This window comes from Eubalaena glacialis, chromosome 10 (genome assembly GCF_028564815.1).
Source record: "Eubalaena glacialis isolate mEubGla1 chromosome 10, mEubGla1.1.hap2.+ XY, whole genome shotgun sequence".
NCBI lineage: Eukaryota > Metazoa > Chordata > Mammalia > Artiodactyla > Balaenidae > Eubalaena > Eubalaena glacialis.
This window is the reverse complement of record NC_083725.1, coordinates 122,372,657-122,396,378: the sequence shown is the minus strand read 5'-3', so window position 1 is coordinate 122,396,378 and position 23,722 is coordinate 122,372,657. Positions and strand designations below refer to the sequence as shown.

General features: G+C 55.3%; 1 protein-coding gene across 12 annotated transcripts in view; it reads left to right on the top strand.

The window, feature by feature from the left end:
- Positions 1-4,701: 4,701 nt before the first annotated feature.
- The window catches only part of PTDSS2 (phosphatidylserine synthase 2), a 30,034-nt gene continuing 11,013 nt past the window's right edge, over positions 4,702-23,722 (top strand). For 3 of the 12 annotated variants that reach the window (XR_009702272.1, XR_009702271.1, XM_061202361.1), the window contains exons 1-3: positions 4,725-5,084; positions 12,152-12,253; positions 19,616-19,698. Coding sequence is in view for 5 of the 12 variants with exons in the window: in XM_061202361.1 (XP_061058344.1) it covers positions 4,903-5,084; positions 12,152-12,253; positions 19,616-19,698 (367 nt within the window). In the remaining 7 variants the exon portion in view is untranslated. Of the gene's footprint in view, positions 5,085-5,635; positions 6,036-9,169; positions 9,269-12,151; positions 12,254-19,615; positions 19,699-23,722 lie in introns of those variants that run through there. The other 9 variants (XM_061202363.1, XM_061202362.1, XM_061202364.1 and 6 more) reach the window with 9 other exon arrangements.

The window sequence follows — 23,722 nt, the reverse complement described above, 5'->3', positions numbered from 1 at the left end:
CTGTCCTCCCAACCCCAGTGGCCTGGATGTGGCCGAAGACCCTCTGGGGTCTTTCTGAGGATGCTCCTCGGAGGCAGCACAGGCAGGGCGGCTGAAGTTGGGGTCTCCCGAGTCCTCTCCAGGCTGGTCCCAGGCACCCCACCCCCCTCTGGCTTCTCTGGCTGACAGAGCCTCTCTTGGGTCATAGACCTCGCTGGCCTCAGGCCCCTGCAGGAGAGACCCCTCCCCCAGGTTGGGCCTCTGCTCCTCCGGTCTGCGGGAAGCTGGCCCGTGCCTGTCACACCAGGATGGTATTGGGGTGGGGACCCAGGCCCCTGATGTCCTCACCCCAGGAACACTTCTGACTCCCTGCTGCTCCCCACCAATGCCTCTGGGCCTTAAATTTCAGCAGTTCCTGTTTTCTTTCTTTTTTAAAAAAAATAGTGAATGCCATTTATTTATTTACTTATTCATTTATTTTTATTTGGTTACGCCGGGTCTTGGTTGCGGCAGGCATGCTCCTTAGTTGCGCCTTGCAGGCTCCTTAGTTGAGGCTTGTGGACTCCTTAGTTGCGGCATGCATGTGGGACCTAGTACCCTGACCAGGGATCCAACCCGGGCCCCCTGCATTGGGAGCGCGGAGTCTTAACCACTGCGCCACCAGGGAAGCCCTCTGTTTTCTTTCTCAGGGAGCAGAGAGCCGTTCTTGGCTGAGTTTACAGCCCTGCTGTCCCAAATCCTTCCATCAACCCTGAGAAAACTCCCAGGCGGCAGGTGTGCGAGTGGCGGGCAGAGTTCTATGCAACCCTTCACCTTTGCAGGTTTAGCACTCCAGTCGAAAATAATAGTCATGGTTCTTTTACAGATTCGCAACTTTTTCTCTGCCTTCCTTGCAAGAATGTTTTTGGAAAGCATTTCTGCCAATATTTTCACCATTTACCACCATAAACGTGTCCTGCAGGCCTAAGGAAACCTTGGGATCTGAGACCAGGCCACTCCCATGTAACCTTTGACCTGGTTCTTTGAGGTGTGGTCTCGGGACACCAGCAATCCCTGAGCAAGGCCAGAATCGGCCACGGTTAAAGCCCCTGAATTGCTCCAGTGCGCTGGGGCTTCCCACAGTCACCGCCATGGCTGAGGAAGGTCACGGCCTCTGCACCCGCCCCACACGGGGTCCCAGGGGCAGCCCCTCAATGGTTCTGCAGGCTCAGAACCGCAGCGGGCCACGTCCTCAAAGCTGTTCTGCTAACTCCTCACACCTGTGTCAACCTTAAAACGAAATAGCCAGTTATTTCACTAGCAAAATGAGTTTATTTGGGAATGGCAGAGGAACTGCTGTTCAGGAAACACAGACTATGGCCAACCACAGGCAAGTCTGGAGAACAAAGGAGAGGAACTGTTACTTTATTGGGAGGGGCTGCTTTGAACCGGAAGTCCATGGAGAAAAGAGCAGGGTGGTGATGGGTCCTCGTGTGCTGGGTGGTGATGGGTTCTCATGTGCTGAGTGGTGGTAGCTTCTCTCTGGCTGGCTATTGCTGGGCAAGGAGAAAAACTTCCTTCCTTCTGCTGGGTAGTAAAGTAAGCTTCTTCCTGCCCAGGAATGTAAAGTAAGGTACGTGAGTGAGAGCTCCCCCTTCAGGGTTTCCCGACTCCATTTGAAATGAGGTTTCCCTTTGCTAATTTTCACACCTGCCACCTGGCCACCTGGGCCACAAAGTGTGGTGGGCCTTGCAGATGCCCTGCCCCTCCCCCTCTGGCCTGTCTCCAAGTCTTGCAGTGGGAGGAGCAAAGCTGCAGGTGCAGGGGTCTCTGCAGAGTGCAGGGGTTCAGGGGAGAGGCTCCAGGGGGAAGAAGAGGCTGGGCCAGTGGGTTACCAACCTTTCTGTGCCTCAGTTTCTCCTCTTTAAACCAGAGATAAAAATAGAACCTGGGGTGTAAAGATCACAACAGGTAACATTTGTGAAGCTGTTGGGAACTCTCTGCATTTAGAGTGAACAGTTCAGTAGTTTTTAGTATACTTACAGATACATGCAACCATCACCACAGTTGATTTTAGAATATTTTCATGTCCCTGAAAAGAAACCCAGTACCCTTGAGCAGTCACTCCACATTCCCTTCCCAGCCTGTGGTGACCACTATTCTGTGTCCATGATTTGCCTATTCTGGCCTACTGACATCTCATATAAGTGGACCATATAGTATATAGTCTTTTGTCACTGACTTCTTTCACTTAGCACAAAGTTTTCAAGCATAATGTACAACCCATGTTGTAGCATGTGTCAAAACTTCATTCCTTTTTACAGTTGAATAATTTTCCATTGTATGGATATATCACATTTTTTTGCATGCATTCATCAGTTGGTGGACATTAAGTTGCTTCCCCTTTGGTTATTATGAGTTATGCTGCTATGAACATTGTGGAATTAATTAAAGAAACCAGCTAAAGCTGGAGTTGGGATAGGCCTGTAGGGGAAGCTCTCATGCCCTCAATGCATTGTCAATGACCCCCAAACAGTAAGAGATGTCCCCCTACACCTCTGACAGGAAGGCATCTCTATTAACTATCTAGCAGAAAGAAGAAAACTTCTCTCTGCTTCACTCTGATTGCAGCCAATCAGAGACTGCAGTGGCCCAACCTATGGGAAGCCTCCTTACTTTGGACCCCCAGCTCCTCCAGTGGACTCTATCAAAGCCCCTTCCAATCCCCCTTTTCCCTATGAAAGCAAGTTCCCTCTCCTTGTTCTCTGTATTTGCCTGTGGTCCACCATGGTTCACGTATCTCGAATTGCAATTTCTCTGCTATTCCTGAATAAACTCACTTTTGCTGGTAAAATAACTAGCTATTTATATTATTGAAGTGGACACATGTGGTGTCAGTAGTGGGGTCTGGAGGCAAACCCCAAGGAATGAAATTGACTGAGGCATTGCACCAAGCCCTTTGTGCTTATTGCTTCTGTGAGTCGCCACCAGCTTTTGGTTTGGTGAGTCTCCTCTCGGATTCTGAGCTCTGCTCTTTTTGCGTTTTGAGCTCTCCAACTTTATTCAGGACAGAAGGCTTTGTCCTTTCAGGGGTGTGGTTTCATCCTTGGTGAGTACTCAGCTGTTTTCTGAAGTGCACAGTAGCAAGGTTCTCTTTTGGGGACTGAGCAAATTGGGATCTAAGAGTTCTGTTTTATTCCCTTTGGAATCTGGGTTAGGACTCTAGCAACTTTTTGGGGTATTCAGGAGAACTTAGGGAAATGGGATCCTGGCCATCTAAATGCTCTGGGGGCAGGTCTCCTTTGGGGACTCCAGCTGGTTTCATGTTTAAAATCTAGGGACCGCTCTACATGACTATTTCTTAACTAAGTGGGCCAAAGTAATCCAGAATTACAATGGCCATTATGGGAAACTTTTGATCTCCCCAAACTCGTTTTTCTTAAGATTAAATTGGAGGGCTGCAGTTCTAAAATTAAACAAAACGAATGGTATATTTATTGTCATTGGTAATGCAAGCAGAAAAAGACCTCCCCTTACACCTCCGACAGGAAGGCATCTCTACGGACCACCCAGCCGGAGGAAGGAAACTTCTCTCCTCCCACGGCAGCCCAGCCAATCAGAGACTGCAGTGGCCCAGCCCATGGGAAGCCTCCTTACTTTGGACCCCCAGCTCCTCCAATGGGCTCTGGTTATCACAGCCCCGCCCAGCTCCCTTTTTTCCCTATAATAGCACGTTGCCCCTCCTTGTTCTCTGGATTTGCCAGTGGTCCACCGTGGTTCAGAGATGCTGAGCTGCAATTCCTTTGCTATTCCTGAATAAGTCTGCCTTTGCTGGTGAAATAACTGGCTATTTTATTATTAAAGGTGACAATATCCATGTACAGTTCTGCATGGACATATGTTTTCATTTCTTGAGTATATACGAATTGCTGGGTCACATGGTAACTATGTTTCACCCTTTGAGCAGCTGCCGGACTTTTTTTTTTAAATTTATTTATTTTTTATTTTTGGCTGTGTTGGGTCTTCGTTGCTGCGCGCAGGCTTTCTCTAGTAGCGGCAAGTGGTGGCTACTCTTCATTGCGGTGAGCAGGATTCTCCTTGTGGTGGCTTCTCTTGTTGCGGAGCACAAGCTCTAGGCGCGCGGGCTTCAGTAGTTGTAGCTCGCGGGCTCTAGAGCGCAGCCTCAGTAGTTGTGGCACATGGGCTTAGTTGCTCTGCGGCATGTGGGATCGTCCCAGACCAGGGCTTGAACACGTGTCCCCTGCATTGGCAGGCGGATTCTTAACCACTGTGCCACCAGGGAAGTCCTGCCGGACTTTTTCAAATGGGTCAGAGCTAAACGTTTTTGCAGGGGGCTCTGTCTACATTAATAATTTGAGTCAACCAAGATCAGCATGTCTACACTTAAGACCTACTCTCCGGCCATGAAGAGGACTCTACAGGCTAGAGTCTGGAGCTCCCAATGGAGACTGGGGAGAACACGCCTGGGCCCAGGGTGTTGGGAAAGGGGGAGTGCTGGTGGCGCACCGGGGGAGGGGGGGGGCAGGCCGCCTGGGGAGGAGGGTCTGGGGCGGAGCTCGGGGCAGACCGCGGGGGAGGAGGGTCTGGGGCAGCCCGGGCGCCCCAGCAGTATAGGGAGACCCCCGCTCTTCCCGCAACTTTGCCGCGCCGGTTACCTAGCAACCAGGCGGCATCCCTCCCAGCAAGCACTGCTTCTAACGCACGACATTGGGGACTACGAATCCCAGTATGCCTCGCGCCCAGGCGCTCGGACTACAAGTCCCACAATGCACCGCCCGCCCTTTTCTTGCCGCCCCCCGCCTCTACTCTCCGGAGACCCTGCGGAGCGAGCGCCGCGACCCCTTCCCGGCGCTCTTCGCGCGGTCTCGCGGACTCTGGTGCGTGGGGTCAAGGCGCGGGGCAGAGCTGCTGGGTCGGGGCGTCATGCGGAGGGGTGAGCGCAAGGGCGCCGAGGGGCCGCGGCCGGGGTCCCCTGTGCCCGTGGGCAAGGCCTCGCTGGAGGAGCCGCTGGACGGCGCGGCCGCGGGCCGAGCGAGCGGGCCGGCCGCTGGCCGCCGCAGCACCGAGTCAGAGGTCTACGACGACGGCACCAACACCTTCTTCTGGTGAGGGACGGTGGTTCGCTTCAGTGCCGGCTGGGGTCGCGAGGGGCGTGGCCACGTCGTGCGGGTTGGGGGTGCCCGCAGGACCCCGGGACCGGCCCCTTGCTGCTGCAACCCCGACCCGGCCTCCCCGGTGGTCCAGCCCCTCATCTCTGACCCCTGCCCCCTATCCTGGGAGGACTTGGCTCCGAAGTCACCTCAGAAAGGCTTTTCCTGCCCTCCCTGGCCGCAGTCCCCCGCTGCCCTCCATCGTGATCCCTTTCGCTGACGGTGCTGATGCCGTGTGAAATGATCGGCTCCTCCCCCGGCACGTGGCGGTAATATCGACACCTTACTCCGCGCCAGCAGCTGAGCGAACGAGTGTGGAGGAAGGCTCTTCCTCTCTTTAGTGGCCCCTCACCAGGCCAGCCCTTTGACCCCTGTGCAGCTCGGTTCCGGCCAAGCCTCGGGGTCAGGCTGTCCTCTAGTCTACCTTCGCGGGGGTCAGGGAGGGAGGGGCCGCCAGGAGCAGAGTTGGAAGTGTTCATGATGTTGCTTTAGGCCGAGTTGGGCACTTTTGCGTTTGAGGATCCAGGAAAGCAGTCTTGGACCAACAGGTCCCAGGTGTGGCTCGTGCACCTGACGGCTCAGTGACCTTGGGCTACCCTTCACCAGTCTGAGCTTCTCTTTCCTGGCTTCTTAGAGACACAAACCCTATGCGCTAGAAAGTGTGCTTCTTGAGAGGAGGGCTGTGGTTCTATGCTGCTCCTTTCACGGCCACCTGAAGTTGTATCCCGTGGTAGGCCCGGGGGACATTTGTGGCTTTGGTGCCAAGAGGGCTCATGGGAGAGACAGACGTGTAGACAGCAAGGATGCCATGTGGAAGCAGCTCCTCAGAGAGGGAGCCTGGGACCGCAGAGAAGATGCGATCAGGAAAGGAGGAGAGCCTGACGGAGCCACTGGACAGTCGGCGAGGTGCCACACAGCTGGAAACCTCAGGGGAGGTGCACGTGGGGCCACTGGTGTCTTGCTTGTATCTGACTCGGGAGAGACAGGGAAGCGGATGTGGTGGGGGAGGCATCCCTGCATCTGACGAGGTCGGGATCTTCCCTGTGGGTGTGGGCAGCTGCTGCTGGGGGTGACCACCCAGCCCTGTTCTGGGGAGATACTGTGCTCCAGTGGCCTGGAGCCAGGGGGAGGGGGAGAGGGGTGGGGTGCCCTCCTCGGCGGGGGTGTGGCCCCAGAGCTAGAGACATTCTGTGAGTGGACCAGGCGTCTCCTGCTCGGGGGACAGGGCCCCTTCAGACTTCAGGACAGAGGGCACCGTCCTCCGACAGCCCGGCTGGTGACCACAGGAGGGAGACTGAGGTTCTGGAGTGGTGCCGGGCTTGCTTTGCTTTCCCATTCATTCAGTGCATACTTTGGGGGTGCCAGTTGCTGTTCTAGGGGATACAACAGAGAACTAAACAAGAAACTTAGGTTCTGGCACAAGACTGGAGCCTCAGAAGGCTCAGCACGCTGGCCGAGGGGGTGCTGGGCAGTGCTCACAGAAGTCGGAGGGTTACGAGGGCACGTGCGGGCTTCTTTAGAAGCACAGAGCAGCGGCCCGCGGGTCCCTGCCCACGGGGACACAGAAAGGCCTGCCGTAGCTGCGCTCACTTGTGGGGAGGCCTGATGGAGCCAGGAAGGCTCCGAGGAGGGCGCGCCGCGGGGCTGCCAGTTCCCGGGTACCGGCCTCCTGGGCCTCCTGGGCGGGTTTCTGCAGCCTCCGCACCGCAGGTGTGTGGGGTTGTTGCTGCGTCCCGGGCCTCTGCCCTCACCTCTGCAGGGGAAGAAGCTTCACGTTTCCTCAAGGCAGGTAACCAGTTGCTCACCTGGCGAGAATGACTTAGTTTTACTTGCAGGGCCCAGCCACTTACCTTCTTCTGAGTCTCTCATCATTGACGTGCTGTGCTGGGATTTTAAAAACTCTTTATTTTGAGTTTTAGGGAATTTTATTAATGGATGTTACCAAAAAATTAACATAAAGACTAAAAAGTATGTATTTGTGGAAACGACTATATGTTCCAAAATTACTCGGAAGAACTCTTGCATGTTCAAAACCTTGTTTTTACAGTTTTCGTTTCCAAAGGAGCTTGGGCTTCTTGGGGGCCATGTATGAGGATTGTGAGTTTCTTTGTTATTACTTGTCAGCCACAGAGTATGGAATTAGGATTCAGCCGTGGAGCCCGAGGCTGGGCTGCCCCAAACTGGACCTCGGGGAAGGGGCAAGAGGACCGCTGGGGTCTCCGGTGGCACAGACACCACCTCTTCTGCCAGTCGTGGTTGTCTTCACTGGGGAACACCTGGTGGAAACGTTCAGGACAGTAGACACAGTGCAAAGATACGGCAGCTCGATTTCTCTGAAAATTGTTCTGGACGCTCTTGGAGACCCAGTGCCCCGACTGGTGCTTCTGAATGTAGCCACCTGTAGGTGGAAGATAGGTGAATCGCCGTTGGGTCACCGCGCTTTGAGTCAGGGACAAGATGGATGGTTGTGACATTTTGGAAATGCTCACTGCATGCTCACATCTTACAACATTGAGCGTTTGGTGAGCGCGGGCTCTGCTGTCAGCAACACGTCTCACAGTAGCTGTGAGAATCTGTGGGGCAGATCTTAGACGCCCCACGTTCCTCAGTCAGTGTGGGTTGGGGTTTGCCAGCTTCGCCCACATCAGGGCAGCATGACTTGCCAGCTGGTGCCTTTTTGGTCCTGCTGGTCGGCAGGCCAGGAGGGTCGGTGGCCCCAGGTGCCTCTCGCAGGCCTGGGACAGGCCTTCTGGTCTTGACGTTCCCTGGCCGAGTCGCCGCTGTGCACTCAGTCTCACAGCTGCATCTTCATACCTTCTCTGATTGGTTTGGCAGGCTGCCTCCCTGCCCGCTCGGCATATGAGTATGGTCATCTCTAGACAGGGGCTGACAACTGGGTATTTTCCGCTCGCCGTGGCAGGGAGCCTGCTGTCTTCATGCCCTCACCCTGGCCCAGTGGCCGGAGTCACAGGATTTACGGCCGATCTCTCCCTGTGCCTGGATCCCCCACGTCATCTATTAGTCACTCAACCAAACGGTGCATTTGTCTTCCTGGGCACCGGGAACCAGGAGCAAGAGGTCGTTGCCCAGCTTTGGCATCCGAGAGGGACACGGAGTCTTCCCTGCTGTCCTGCGCCACTGACGTGTTGTTTTTATCACGTCTCTGTGGCCACAGTGAACATGCAGAGCTTTTCCAGCCCCAGCATCCTCGCTTTGCCACGTCAAGTCCATCTCAGTCCGTCTGGCCTCTCCCCTTGGGCTCTGGTGGCGCCCGTCACACAGTGTTCGTGAGGACAGTACCTGATCTGCCCAGCCTTCCCATCTCGGCGGCTCCGTCTTCCTTCCTGGCCACCTAGTTTCCTTCTAGTCTCACTTCCCTTCTGTCTGGAGACCTTCCTGGGGTGAGTGATTCGTTTAGAGCAGGTCTGCCGGCACCGGATTCTCTACTTCTTCCTCCATCCGCGAATGTTTAGTTCATCTTCGTTCCTCAAGGATGTTTTCGCTGGACATGGGATCCTGGTTCAACATTTCTTTTCTTTCACTGCTTTACAAATTTTGTCCCACTTCCTCTGGCCTCCATGGTTTCTGAGGAGAAATCTGAGCTCAGACTTGGTGTTTGAGCTGAAAAGAAGCCTGGTGCGGAGTCTATGCTGCGGTGGCTGAAAAGCAAGGACCTTTGGGACCGATTCTAACATCTTGATTTCTGACTTTATTCCTGTTTTTTCCTTTTTTCCTCTGAAAATGCTCACCAGGGTAGGCGTGACCCTGCCTCTTGGGGCAGGCAGTGGGCATTCTGGAGCTCAGGGCCCGTCCGGTGCCGCCCCTCGTGGTGCAGGCCGCTGACCCCGCGGGGACCGGGCCTGCCTGCCTGCCTGCCTGCCTGCCGAGGGTGCTGTCCCGTGGCTCCGCCCACGGCCCAGCAGGCACGTCTACACAGGCCTGGAGCTGAACCCCGCCGGCCCTGAGCGGTTCTGCTCAGTCACGCTCGGCCGGCTTGGGCTCCACATCCCGTCCAGCGTGTCAGCTGCGCCTTCTGGGCAGAGCCAGACCAGCCCCTCCCGGCATCTCCTGCCCGCCCTGGAGGGTCGCGAGGCGGCCGCGTCTGCTCTCGGCTCTGCAGCGGCTCCTGCTCCACCGACGTGAGTCCGGGCCTCCCAGGGCAGGACCCCCTCCTCCAGCCACGGTGGCCCCTCAGCCCTTTGCTCTCGCGTTGCTGGCCTGGACCTGCGTCCCCAGGTGTCCTGCGTGAGGCCCTCCCTAATTCTGCACCCCACCCCACCCCGTTTCGTTGTCCCCATACCCAGCCCTCTGTGTGTCTTGCTGTGTTGGAACGACAACTCGGGGAGACAGGGTTGGGGTTTGTTGGCACCTGGTAGCTGCTCTGCGCCGCTTAGTGTCTGTGTCACTTAGGCCCACTGGCCCTGGGTCTCATCACCTCACGGCGAGGGTTTATGAGGTGATACATGTGTGCTAGAGGCATCCTGAGCAGGGCTCAGACCCCAGACCCTCACCACCGAGCTGCGTGACCCTGACACTGCCGTTTACAGCTCTGACCGGCCTCAGGGGCCAAGGTGACGGAGAGGCCCATGACTTATCATTGTCACCCTCGTAATCCAGATGCCCTCGGTCCCTGGTGGGTTCTCAGTGACTCTTGTTCTCCCTGCTAAAATCTGATGTCCCCTCTGGGACGGGAAGGGTGGGCCATGTCCTAGACCCAGGAGAGGCAGCTGAGTCCCTCTGTGTGTAGGTGTTGGCTAATGTCCAGCAGAGGATCAGTTTCTGGGTCACCACATCCAGAGAACCTTAGGAGTGAAGGTCTAAAGTAGGACCTTATAATGTAGTCTCTGTGCTGTAATTATTCCGCAGATCTCTCGGGCACTGAAATGTTTACTATACAGAGTTCAGCTGAAAGGCTGAGATTTTCCTGAAGTTCCCTCATGGCCTAGGACTCAAATGTGAATATATTAATATTGAATTGTATGAAAATAGTTAAAATAAGAGTTTTGTTCACTTCTAACAGTTTTAAATGCCAGTATTGTGAAATATGGCAAAAGAATGTGCTCTCTGCTTTCTTTACTTGGAGCTAACTTATCTGAACATGACTGTTTTTGTTTTTGTTTTCACAAAGAAAATAAAATTTAAGTGAAGGGCGTAACACCTGAATAGATGGAGAGATACTCCTTGTCTTGTGGATGGGGGACTCTCAACTAGTCGTTACTCATCAATTCTTCCTGGGCTAATTTATAAATTCAGTGCAGTTCCAATTAGAATTCTAATAGAATTGTTTGTGGCAGCTGTCAGACTGATGTCAAAGTTAAGATGGGAGAGTAAATATGCAAGAATAATCAGGATGGGGAAGAGGGCTGGTCTGCCGGACGTCAGGATGGGGTCTAGCTATGGTCCAGGTCTCTAGCGCCAGCCTAATCTCATGCAGCCCCACTCTTGCTTTTTAGAAAATTACTTGAATCAAGGTACGATTACTTTCCATGACACATACTCACTTGAGGGTCTGTATCCACACTCCAGCGCCTTACACATGGTGCCCACCACCGGGGTCGGGATGCAGGACATTCCATCATCTTGGAAGCTGCTGCCCTAGCACCTCCCCCGCCAATCTGCCATCCATGCTCTGTCGCCGCCTCTTGTGAGTCTTGTCGGTGGAAACAGACAGCAGGTTGCTTTCATGCCTGGCTGTCAGCATGGGGTTAACGTCCACATACAAGTCTTTGAATGGACACGTGCTTTCATTTTTCTCAAATAAACACTTGGAAGGAATGGCTGGCTTGGGTGGTAGACTCTGTTTAACTGTGTAAGAAACTGGGAAGCTTTTTCAAAGCGGCTGCACCCTTTTGCAGCCCCACCTGGAACGTGTGAGTGTTGGTGGCTCCGCGTCCTCGCGAGGACCCTTCCTCGGAGGCACTCGTGCGTCAGTGGTCCCGTCCCAGGGGGCGGGCGCTGCTGCCTGCCATGCTGCATGTCCGCTCCCACGGCGCCCAGTGATGCTGCACATCTTTTCGTGTGGTACTGGCCATTTGTTGATCTTTTTCTTTGACGTGTGTGTTCAGTCTTTTGTTCGTGTTTCAGGAGATTGTCTTTATCGTTGAGTTGTAAGAGCTCTTTATGTGTTCTGGGTACAAAGGCCTTTGTCGGGTGTATGTGTCATCAGTGTTTTCTCTCGGCTGGTGGCTGGCTTTTTCGTGTCTTCACTGTGTGTTTCACGGAGTTTTGACGGGAGGCCAGTACTGGGCTCGATGCTTTTCGTGTGTTTGTTCACTCGTCTTCAGGGTGCCCTTCAAGGCTGGAGGTGCCCTCGTTTAGAAATGGAGGGCTGCATCGTCTCTCCACAGACACGGCAGCTGGGCCTCTGCCCCCTCTGCAGGCAGTTGTTCAGGGCAGAGGGGCCCGGGCGGGTATGTGACTGGGCGGCGTGCGGGCTGGTGCTGGACTTGTCGTGGGCCCTGGTTCCAGGAGAGGCTGCCCGCTGCCTGCCGAGCGCCGCCCCTGTCCCACACCGGGGCTCTGGAGGCCCAGCCAGGGTGGGCAGGCGGAAGCGGGGAAGCCCACGTCTCACCCCCACCGGGCAGCCGTCCCTCTGCCCGGTCTTCTGGGCAGGCGGCCGTGGCCGGCCCCGCGCCCTTCTCGCTCCGGCCCTGGGCCACTCTCTCCGCCGCCAGCGCTCCGCTGTCATCCCGGCGAACCTCTCAGCCGTGGTCACTGCATGAATCACGAGGTTGGTCTCGGGGCGATCTTGCTCGGTGCCCGGAGCCCACTCTACCGGCTGCCTGGTCCCTCTGAACCAGAGCCGCCTGCCCGGGACGCCTCGACCCAACGCGCCGTCCGCTCTCCCCGCCCGAACGGGCCGCCGCGCCGGCACGGGACCGTCTGGGAGTCACGCAGCCGTAGCTGGCGCTCGGGGGATTTTGAGCTGGAGGTCGAGGGCCGAGCTCGCTCCTCTGGCGGCACGTCGCGCCGCGGTCCCGTGCGTGCTTTGCGTGCACCGACGCGGGCTCTTTGCGTTGCAGGCGGGCCCACACCCTGAGCGTGCTCTTCATCCTCACCTGCGTGCTGGGCTACGTGACGCTGCTGGAGGAGACACCGCGGGACACGGCCTACAACACCAAGAGGTACCGGCCCGGCCCGGCCTCGCTCCACGCGGCTGGCGGGGTCTCTGGGTGCTGTGTGGCACTTTCCGCCCCTCCTCTGCCCGTCCCCGTCCCTGGGACCGACAGCACGGCTCCCCTGGGACCCGCTGCTCACGCTGCATGTGCGCGAGAAACCGGAAGGTGCTGCGGCGGCTCCAGGGAGGGGTCTAAAGGGGTTCAGGTCAGTTCCGATGGGGCGGCTTCCCCACACATCCCACCCTCAGCACCCCAGGCCCCACCTGAGTGTCCTGACGGTCAGCTCAGTTCTGACACCGTCCCAGGCAGCGCCAGGCTTCACGGTCCCGGGCTCGGTCCGGCCAGACTGCATCCCCTCCCCACTTAGACCCCAGTCACAAGAGCGGTCATCACCTGACGGGCTGTAAACCATAGGTTCCCACCGCCTCCTCCTTGGGTGCAATTAATTTGCTAGGGCGGCTCACAGAACTCAGAGAAGCATTTTACTTACTTATGATCAAAGGTTTATCATAGAAAGATGGAGGAACAGCCAGATGGGAGAGACGCACAGGGCGAGGTGTGGGGGTGGGACGCAGAGCAGCCACAGGGCCACCAGCCTGGAGGCTCTGAAGCCCCGTGCCTCTGGGGTTTAGGGAGGCTTCCTCACACAGCGTGATGGATTAAATCACTGGCCACTGGCGAATGACTTAATCTTTGTTCCTCCCCAGAGGTCTGGGGGTAGGACGGAGAGTTCCAGCCCTTCAATCATCTGGTTGGTTCCCCTTGCAACCAGCTCTCATCCGGAGGTGGGCTCCAAAAGTCACCTCATTAACATAACAAAAGATACCTTTGTAGCCCTCAGCACTTGGGCAATACCAGAGGTTTTAGGAGCTCTGGCCAGAAACAGATGAAGACCAAATAACGTATTTCTTGCTATAAATCACAGTATCACAGTGACCGTGATTTGGGTGTCTGGGCTTTTTGTGAGGCCAGGGGTGGTTCCCATCAGCTAGCACCATTCTTCTACACTCTGTTGATAAGAAGACTTTTTGAAAGTTTTAAACTGGCTTTAGGAGTCTGGTGGTCCATCTCGTCCTGCAGGGCAGGAAGTGGGTAGACTGTCTTTCCATCATTATCTCCAGAAATAGACTAGCTGGTAGGTTTGTGTCCTTTGCCTGAACCCCATGGATTCTGGGGCCAGTCTCAGAAGTGCGTGGGGAAGATTAGCTGGTTTCAGAACTCGTTTCTGTGCATTTTCTACGCTGGACGGACTCACCTCTCCCTCTCTGGTACCGTGAAGCCCCCGTTGCTGTTCTGATCCTGGGGCCCAGGCCCCACCTGCTCTGGTGGGACAGCTGGAGGAGGCCAGGCAGGGACAGAGGGGGAGGGCGGCATCCAGAGCCCAGAGGTGGCAGGAGACCGTTGGTCAGCTTTGGGTGGTGGGCTGGGCTCGTGCACCTTCACCCTTGGGGTCTAACCCTCCGCCTGGACTGTGGTGTAGACGCCAGGGTCCAGGACACCAGGAGGTGTGTGTCACCCTCCCCTGTAAGGCGCAGGCCTCCCGCCCGGGCTCCCCAGCCCTCCCCAGCCCCGTGTGATCACACCGCAGGCCTGGCAGCAGGGGTCGCGGAGCCCAGAGCAGAGGAGGGAGCTGGGCTGCTCTTTGGGCCCCTCTGGGTGGGTCTGTGAGGGGGACGCCGGGCCCGTGGACCTGGAGACGGAGCCCCACGTCTGCCTCGAGGGGGCTTCCAGCTGGAACTTGGCCTTTCCTGTGCATTTGTTTGCCAGCACGTGGTTATGGAGGGTTTGCAGCGTCTGCTGGGCACAGCCAGGCAGGGAGGACCAAAAAGTAGAGCTTGGTCACACTGAAGAGGTGTCCCCATGTGGCTGTGAAGTTGGGCTGGAGATGAGCAGTTATGACATGACGTCACAGGGCAAGACTAGTCACAAGGGAGAGCGTGTCCCGGGACGCCTCCCAAAGCAGGGGCGGGGTTTCACTCACCAGACGCCTGCCAGGCGAGTCACAAAGCCTGCTACCCTGGGCCCTGCCCCGCGCCCGGGGGCCCAGGGGCTCAGACCCCCAGCGTCGAGGGGGCTTGTTGGCCTCGTCCGGGACAGCAGCTGTGGACCCGGTTGGGTGCTTCCCCATCTCTTCTTCCTGCACTGGCCTTTCTCCCGAGCTGTTCCTGCCCGAGAGAGGTTGGCACAGTGAGCCCAGAAGGTGCCATCAAGAGGGACACCTGGGTCCTCTCCCTGGGGTCCCCTGTGTGATTTCATTGAAGGCGGGGCCGGGCGAGGGCAGGTGGGTGGGAATTCGAGGGCCCCAGGCACTGCTCTGCCCTGAAGTTCTGTGCTCTGGGGACACAGGACATCGTAGCCACCGTCCCTGGCCCTCTCGGCCCACTTCAGGGGCACAGAGGAGCTGCCTTCCTGGCCCTGTACGGCTGCTGGTGGCGCCTGGAGCCCCGCCCTCACCTGTCTGAGGCTCTGCGGCTTCTTCCAGGGACAGTCACATGCGCGTGTGGGTTCATTCATTTCTGCTGAGTCCACTCTCACCCTCGTGGACCCCGGAGGGGCCCACAGCCTGCCCCCCACGTCAGCACGTCTGCCTGGGCTGTGATGAGGTCCCCCCCGGTCTCTGGAGGCCGCTGGGGCTGCTGATTTTTATTATGTCAGAGCTTTTGACGCTGTCAGGGGAAGGTTTTGTATATGTAAAATACTTCCCAAAGGTTACGGTTATTTTTTTTTAAATTAATATTTACATTGTTAAAAATCTAGGAAATTGGTTTGTTTCCCTAAAGCTTTCAGTTTCACCTTGTGTGTCGTTGTGGATCTAACAAGTTCTGTCACTTTAAGGGAGTAGATTTTTCTTCCTAGGCCAACTTTATTGTTGTGTCATTTAATATAACATGCACGTAATTAAAACGTACGGCTCATCTACATGCCACAACTCGGTGGAGGTACACGCTGAGTTTCCTCTGAGGGCCGCGGTCAGTCTGCACTGCTGGCCACAGGCCACCACCAATCTGTCCCCACAGGCCCTTCTTGCCTGTTGTACAGTCTCATCCAGCATGCGCCCTGTGTCTGGCCCCTCCCGCTCGGCATGATGGTTTTGTGACGCCCACGTTGCCGTGTCTGTCAGCTGTCATCCTGGTCCATTGGCAAGGGGTGGTCCACCGTGTGGACACGCCACAGTTCCTTGATCCATTATCTGTTGGTGACATTGGGATGTTTACGTATATAAACACATATGCATGTGTAAATGTGTAAATAAATCAATACATGTACAGTATAAACATATTTTGCATACTTGTAATGTGTAGAAATATAACGTATTCACAGTACTGAAGAACAGAGGCAGAGGACTGCCGCTGCCTGGCTTCAGGCCTGACCGTAAAGCTGTGCAGTGGTGGTCAGGACAGTGGTGCTGGCTGAAGGCTGGACGAGTAGAGAGCCCAGAAGTAGCCCCACACAAAGAGGAGCAAAGGCAAGTCAGTGGAGAAAGGAGAATTTTCAACAAAATAACCTAGGTACAGACCTTACACTTTTCACAATAATGAATTTGAAATGGATTATAGACCTAAATATAAAATAGAAAACTATAAAACTTCTTGAAGAAAACATGAGAGAAAATCTGGTGACCTTGAGTTTGATGATGCCTTTTTTTTTTTTGGCCTCGCCATGAGGCATGTGGGAGCTTAGTTCCCTGACCAGGGATCGAACCCGCACTCCCTGCAGTGGAAGTGTGGAGTCTTAACCACTGGACCGCCAGGGAAGTCCCAGTGACTTTTTAGATAGAACACCAAAGGCATGATCTACAGAAGAAAAAACTGATAAGTCGGACTTGATTAAAATGAAAAACTTCTGCTCTGCAACATACACTGCTGAGACAAAGACAAGCCAAGCCACAGGCTGGTGGGAAATATTTGCCAAATACACATCTGATGAAGTATCTGTATTCACTGTGCAAAGAACTCCTGAAGCTCAGCGGTAGGAAAACAAGCAGCAGAGTCACAAACCGGGCAGAAGGTCTGGACGGACACCAAAGAGGACACAAGTGCGTGAAAGGACGCTCAGCACCATGCATCAGCTTGGAGACGCTGCTACACACCTGCTCGAGTGGCCAGGGTTGAAAACACGGCAACACCGGGCGCTGGCGACGATCTGAGGAACAGGAACTCTTATCCGTCGCCGGCAGGAACGTGAATGGGGCAGCCGCTTTGGAAGACGGTTGGAGACTCTCTCAGAGAACTAAACATAATCCAGCAGCTGTGCGCCTTGGTATTTACTCAGAGGAGCGGAAAACTTAAGTCCACAGCAAAACGTGGACATTTGTAGCAGCTTTGTTCACAATCACCAAAACTTGGAAGCCACCAAAATGTCCTTAGTGAGTGAATGGGTGAACAAACTGGTACCTTCATGCAATGGAATATCATTAGGTAATAAACAGAAATGAGCTTTCAAGCCATGGAGACAGAGACGAAGCTTAAATGAATATTGTTGAGGGAAAGAAGCCAGCCTGAAAAGGCTACATACTGTATGAGTCCAACGCTGTGACATTCTGGAAAAGGCAAAACTATGTGATGGTAGAAAGATCAGTGGTTTCTCGGGGCAGGGGGAGAATGAATAGGTGGAGTGTGAGATTTTTTTAGGGTCTTGAAACTGTTCTGTTGATACTGTAATGGTGAATGCGTGACCCTGTGTGTTTGTCAAAACCCATGGGACTGAACAACACAAAGAGTAAGCCTAAGTATGCAAATTTTAAAAATCATTTAGGGGCTTCCCTGGTGGTACAGTGGTTAAGAATCCTCCTGCCAATGCAGGGGACACGGGTTCGAGCCCTGGTCCGGGAAGATCCCACATGCCGCGGAACAACTAAGCCCGTGTGCCACAACTTCTGAGCCTGCGCTCTAGAGCCCGCGAGCCACAACTACTGAAGCCCGCGTGCCTAGAACTCGTGCCCTGCAGCAAGAGAAGCCACCGCAATGAGAAGCCTGCGCACCACAATGAAGAGTAGCCCCTGCTCGCCGCAACTAGAGAAAGCGTTCGTGCAGCAACGAAGACCCAACGCAGCCAAAAATAAATAAATTAAAAAAAAAAAAAAAAAAGTCGTTTAAGAGGTAGAGGACCCCAGGAAGGATTGCAGACTGTGACAGGAGAACATACGAAAGGTGCTGACCTGAGTCACTTTGGAAACGAGTGGGGTCTGTAGGCCTGAAGGCAAGGGACGTGCACACAGCACTGGGCTCTAGTGGTGAAGTTTCCCATGGGGCATGGGTTAACAACCGTGTCCTTGCTGTACACGTGCGCTGGGATTGAACAGGAAAGTACACGGATGGTGGGGGCCGGGAGTCTCACCCCGGAGGAGTGGGAGGTTACAGGCGACCAAGGGGAGAATGATCCGTGGATAACAGATGCTGGTTGGAGACATCAGTGAGAACTCACGTTCGTTTAATGTAGAGACAAGTGGTTACACACAGGAATATTTGTAACGTGTGTGTATGGAAGGTTGGCACACACGTATCTTGTTGCTCTGTCAGCCGAGAGGGCCCAGAGGCAAGGAGCACACGGGCCCCCAAATCTTGGTTCCTAAGAGCATTCGTTCTCCAGTAAAGGAACCAGGCTCCCTGGACAAATGGCCAATTGCAGGGCTGGGACAGGGAACCCCCAAGATGGGCCTGGAGCATCTTCTAGCACCAGAAAGTAGGGAGGTGCTCAGAAACAACAATACAAACCTCCACAAAGCTGGGGCGTGTCAAAGCCGTACAGGAGCCAAATGAAAGCTCTTTGCGGCCAAAGCTGGAACGATTTGAGCAACGAAATCAATCAAGTATTGAATTATAACCCAGCGTGTAACGTAGGTACCCATAAATCTGGGCTGATGTAAGAAATGACCGAACACATTAGTGAATCGGGGAGCAGAGACAAACCTCCTGCACAGAAGGTTACCCATCAGGTTGCGGAGCTGCTCCCTGCCAGCTGTGCAGGGGGGGCCTCCCTCCCGAAGGCGAGGCGTGGAGGGGACCCGACAGACACACCTCTGCCAGGGGCTCAGGGTCAGCACCGACAATCAGAATTGTGTCGATGGCGTGTACCCTTGATAAGAGGTGAAGGTGGTCCTTAACATCTGTGATCTCACTTCCAAAAATCCTATAGCCCTGATCTAATCATAAACAGCCCTGATCTAATAAAAAAGACAGCCTTCATTAAGGGGCATTCCACAAAATACGTGGCCAGTGTTCCTCAAAACTGTCCAGGTCATCAAAACAGGGCCAGTCTGAGAACCTGTCACAGGCCAGAGGAGCCTAAGGAGACCTGAGGACTGTCATGTGGGGCCCTGGATGGGGTCCTGGAATAGGAAAAGGACTTTAGGTAGAAAGTAAAGAAATCTGAAAGAAAAAACTGTGGACTTCAGTTACTGTATCAGTGTTGGTTCACTGACTGTGACAGCTGTCCCACGCTCACGGAGTGTGGGAAATTCTGTACTATCTTTGTAACTTTTCTGTTCTAAAATTAAAACATTATTTTAAAGTGTAATTTATTTGCTTTCCTCTCAAAGTCTTTCTGGGCGACAGATTTTCCCACATCATCTCTTTGGGGCGGGAGGGTATCTAGCGGCCCTTTCACCAGACCCTGGAAGGGTGGCCGTCGCCCCCAGGGCAGCCTCGCCTGCACCCCACCCCACCGCTGAGTGCCAGGGACAGGGCTTTGCGTGCTCAGACCTGCTCCTGGGGACAGCGGCCTCGGGCGTCCCGTGAGAAGTGCGTCTGTGCACAGCAGCTTCACGTGCAGTCAGCCAGGCCTGCGAACGCGAGACTGTGAACCCTCGTGGCGTGACAGTCCCCCATGGGCGGGGTGAGCTGGGCCCACCTGGCTCCTCTGTCGTGGGCAGGGGTGCCGTGTGCGTCCGTGTGGCTTTCACTCTGTCTCCTGGTGGGTTCCTGCTGGGACTGGGTACGGTGGCCCCACAGGACGAAAGAGCTACCAGCAGGGCCCCAGCCTTGTTGGAGCGGGAAGCCATTTGATCCTAATAATACCTTTCCTTCTTAGGGCTTTAGTGAGCTCTGGATCATCCTGTATGGAATTTTAGGGGGGTTTTGTTTGTGTGTTTTTAACGTGCCACACGTCTTAGTGGCGTGGCTCTTGACGGTACACATGACCCAGCCCAGTGGCAGGGCCTTCTCCCCGGGGTGGTGCTGCCTCTGGGGCCAGGGCGGCAGTGCTGGGCCGCCAGCCTCTCTGCGGCCGAGCCTCGGCTCTGCCCCAACCCGGGGTCGGGGCCGTCCCCATGGTGGGCACCCGGGGGTCCCTCCCACCTCCCGCCAGGGAGGAGCCGACCCGGAGCTTGGCGCTTCCGCACACTGAGGGCTGTTTGTTCTTTATTTGCAGAGGTATTGTGGCCAGTATTTTGGTTTTCTTATGTTTTGGAGTCACACAAGCTAAAGACGGGCCATTTTCCAGACCTCATCCAGGTAACTTGCCATTTCTTTCTCCGTGTGTGTCCGCGCAGCTGTGCTGTTCTGAGGGTCGCTCTGTGTCTGTGCTGCTGCGTGTGAGTGTCCCGTCCCCCCTCGGGCCCCTCCTGGCTGGCCGGCTTCACTGCCACCTCGAAGCCCCTCCTCTTTGGGCGCTAGCCCCCCGGGGACCCTCCCCTGCCCCCGCTCCTCCCCCGTCCCTGCCCTCTCTGTGCTAGTCAGGGGGGTCTCCCTGCAGGCGGAGGCGCCCGGGGCCGTGCAGTGCGCTTGGCGTAGCCTCGAGCCGGTGGTTGTGCCCCGCCGCTGTTGGGGGGCTCACAGGGCGCCATCCGCAGCCCCCCCCCGCCAGAGTCGTGGGGCCTTCTGGCAACCCCTGGGACGTCCCCTCACAGCTGGAGGGGCCCCAGCCTGTCCGGACTCCAGCCTCCCCTAGGGGCCGGCTCCAGGGCAGGGGTGGTCAGTTTTCCTGAAGGGTCTCAATTTAGTAACGAGTTTCTGTCTCAGTAAGGGTGTGTATTGTAGAAAATTTGGAAAATACAAAAAGTATATTTAAATAAAAATAAAAACCACTCACGAAAATAACCACCGTTAAGTTTTAATGCGTGTGTATACGTGTATACGTACACAGCTGTAAAAACAAGAAGTTGGCATCATGCTGTATGTGAGGTTTTGTATCATGCAGTATTCACCTCAGGCTTAACACGTGCATATCCTTGTTAATTTTTCATTTGAGAACTGGATTTTTGATGGCTCCTTGTTTAGTCATCATTTGAATGTACTACAGTTTACTCAACCGGTCCTATATGATTGTATACTTGGAGGTTTCCAATTTCGTGGCAATAAACCAGGCTGTAGTGAATTTCCACATGTACACCTTTGTGTACCTGTCTGATTATCCATGGGACCAAAGGTCCAGGGGAGGTAGCAGATGAAGGGCATGAACATTTGGGGCTCCTGATGGGTGCTACCCAGTTGCCCCCTAGAAGGGGCGTATCTGCCCAGGGGCCAGCGAGCCGGGGGTTGTGAGCGAGGCCCCCGGGGGCTCGGCCCCCTCAACGCCTGGTGGGGACGTTGGTGCTGGGTGCAGCCTGTGTGGTCCCCGCCCCCGGGGCAGCGTGAGCTTCCTGAGGCGCAGGGCACGGCCCCCACTGGGGGTTGGGGAGGGGCTGCAGGACCTTCTCCACCGTCTCCACTGGTGTGGGCCCGTCCAGTCTTGCCTCAGAAGGGTGTGGTCTCTTAACCGGAGCAACGGAAAAGCGAGCTGAAGTGTCGGAATCACAGTGAGAAACCAGGTGTGTTCAGTGCTCGTCAGGCGGACTTGGAAGGGAGAACAGGAGCTGCCAGAAACTCCCCAGAGGCTGTCAGTGGGTGAGGGCGCAGCCAAGTTCTCGTGCGCACCCGGCACTGGACGGGGCCCTGCCCGCGTCATCCCGGGGCTTCAGCTTCCGGAAAGCTCCCTCTGCGGCTCTGCGCCGTGTGAGCGTTAGGCCGGCTCCCCCGCTGCAGAGGGCAGCGCCCTGGTTTCTGAGTTGACGTTCTGAGCGCGGCTCTGCCTTTCCTTAGTTTACCTGCTGTGCGCACACCCTGTTTCCCTGCCAGTCTTGGCTTAGTTCACGTGGGGACTTGCCCTGGAGCACCGTCCAGATGGCTTGTTCACCTGGTAGTTGGCAGCAAGTCCTCAGCCTCTCAAATCAGGTTACGTGTGCACGCTGGCAGGAACGGACGCCACAGAGGAGGCGCCCTGGGGTCTCCGCGTGCCTCCCGCCCTCCTCTGGGCCTGGCTCAGGCAGCCACTCGGGGAGCAGACAGCCGACCTGTGTGGGGCGTTGCTTTATTTGGAAACGAGTTGGCTGCAGCTCCAGCTGGGGCTGCCACTAAAGAGGCCCCTTGCCTTCGTGCGCGGCTCCCTGCAGAAGCTGGAGTAGACGAGGACGTTGCAGGTGCTGCTGAGCTGCCCGGAGTGGACGCTCAGGAAGGAGCTCCGAGCGTGGGTCTGGGAGCGGGGCAGCCTGTTATCAGGAGCCTCTGGGGTGGCTCGCGGAGAGCCGGGGCCGGGCTGGGGTGTGGGGACCCTGGCCGTGGGCAGGGACGAGGGCCCGCTGGCCACTTGGGGGGGGCAGGCCTGGGTCCTGGTGGGCTCTACGGGGTGCTCGTGGTGGGGAGTCTGAGCTGGCTGCCTTTCTGAGCCGAGTGGGGGTGGCCGGGGGAGGGACAGTGCAGCCTTCATGGGAGGAGGTGGCCGTCCCCGCAGCCGGGCAGCCACACTCGGCCGCCCCAAGTCCCTGCTCCACAGCCCTCGACCTGCTGCTGCAGCCTCGAACCAGGGAGAATTTTCCAGGTTTTTCCTATCTTCAAGGGCACGAAGAATAAGTCTGTCACCTCAGCTGTTTACGTCCGTTGTCTCAGAACACGTTAGCCCGCCTTCCCAAGAATTCACCACGTTTGTATTTCCTGCCCGTGCGAGGTTGGATTCTCGTCAGTCTCCGGGGCGGTTTTCCCCCGGCAAGTGGGCTAGGCCCAAGCCCTGAGGGTGCTGGGCGGCCCCAGAGCCGGGCGTCTGCACAGTTCTCACGCTCTTCCGGCACAGCAGGCCCCGCACCCCTCCCTCTCACCTGCCCGGCTGCCTGTACCCTGGGTCCCCACTGAAGCGGGGGCGGGAGAGCGCGTGGCGCTGTCACAGATGACCTGGAATAGCTGTGGAATAGCCGTGGCCAAACCTTGTGTCTCCAGTTTGTGAGCACGGCTTATTTTTTTTAATTCAAGGTGAATTAGCTTTTAAAAGTAGGCTGGTGGTTTTTTTTTCTTTAGGCATAAGCATAGGGGAAGCAGATATCTTATTATTTGTTTATTTTATTATTTTATTTATTATTTATTTATTTGTTTTTTAGCTGCGTTGGGTCTTCGTTGCTGCGCACGGGCTTTCTCTAGTTGCGGCGAGCGGGGGCTACTCTTCGTTGCGGCGCGCGGGCTTCTCGTTGCAGAGCACGGGCTCTAGGCACGCGGGCTTTAGTAGTTGTGGTCCGCGGGCTTCAGTAGTTGCAGCACGTGGGCTCAGTATTTGTGGTGCGTGGGCTCTGGGGCGGGCGGGCTTCAGTAGTTGTGGCTCGCGGGCTCTAGAGCGCAGGCTCAGTAGTTGTGGCGCACGGGCTTAGTTGCTCCGCGGCATGTGGGATCTTTCCGGACCAGGGATCGAACCCATGTCCCCTGCATTGGCAGGCAGATTCTTTACCACTGCGCCACCAGGGAAGTCCCCTTAGGCATTTATTAAACAGGATTCTGAAGATTCTTGGAAGATAGACGTTACCGTTGGCTTTTAGGACAATTCTAGACCTTCCCCTTCCTGTCATCTCATCCCCCAGGGACTTGAGAGTGTGGATAGCAGATGGTGAGAGAGAGGAGTCCCGGCCAGTGAAAGGGGTTCTGAGGGACACGTTCGTTCTTTTTTCCAGCTTTATTGAGATAGGATTGACACGTAACATAAGTTTAAGGTGTACTGTGTGATGATTTGATATATGTGTATTGCGTACTCCAGTATGGTTAGTTAACCTCTCTGTCATCTCATGTAATCTCAACTTTTTTTTTTTTTTTTGGTGAGAACATTTAAGATCAACTCTGTCAGCAACTTTAAAGTATGTAATATAGAACCGCCACGTGTAGTCACCGGAGGGACAAAAGTGCTGACTGAAACTTAAGACAGTTTCCTGAAACAAATCGTCATCCCAGGAATTCAGAGATGGTTTAATGTTGGGAAATGTGTTAATTTCATTCATCACATTAACACTAAAGAAAAAAATTGATCCTCGTAAATGCAGAAGAATAAAGTTTTGTACTCATTCATGATAGAAACACAGCATACTGGAATTAAAAGGTTCTCTTAATGTGACGAAAGGTATCCACCAAAACCCTGCAAACTTTCTTAATGACGAAGGTTAGAAGCATCCCTAGGAAACACAAGACAAGGATGTTTGCTGTCACTGCTCGTGTCTGGTGGTTTGCGGGCCTTCTGTGCTGCGGGAAAGAT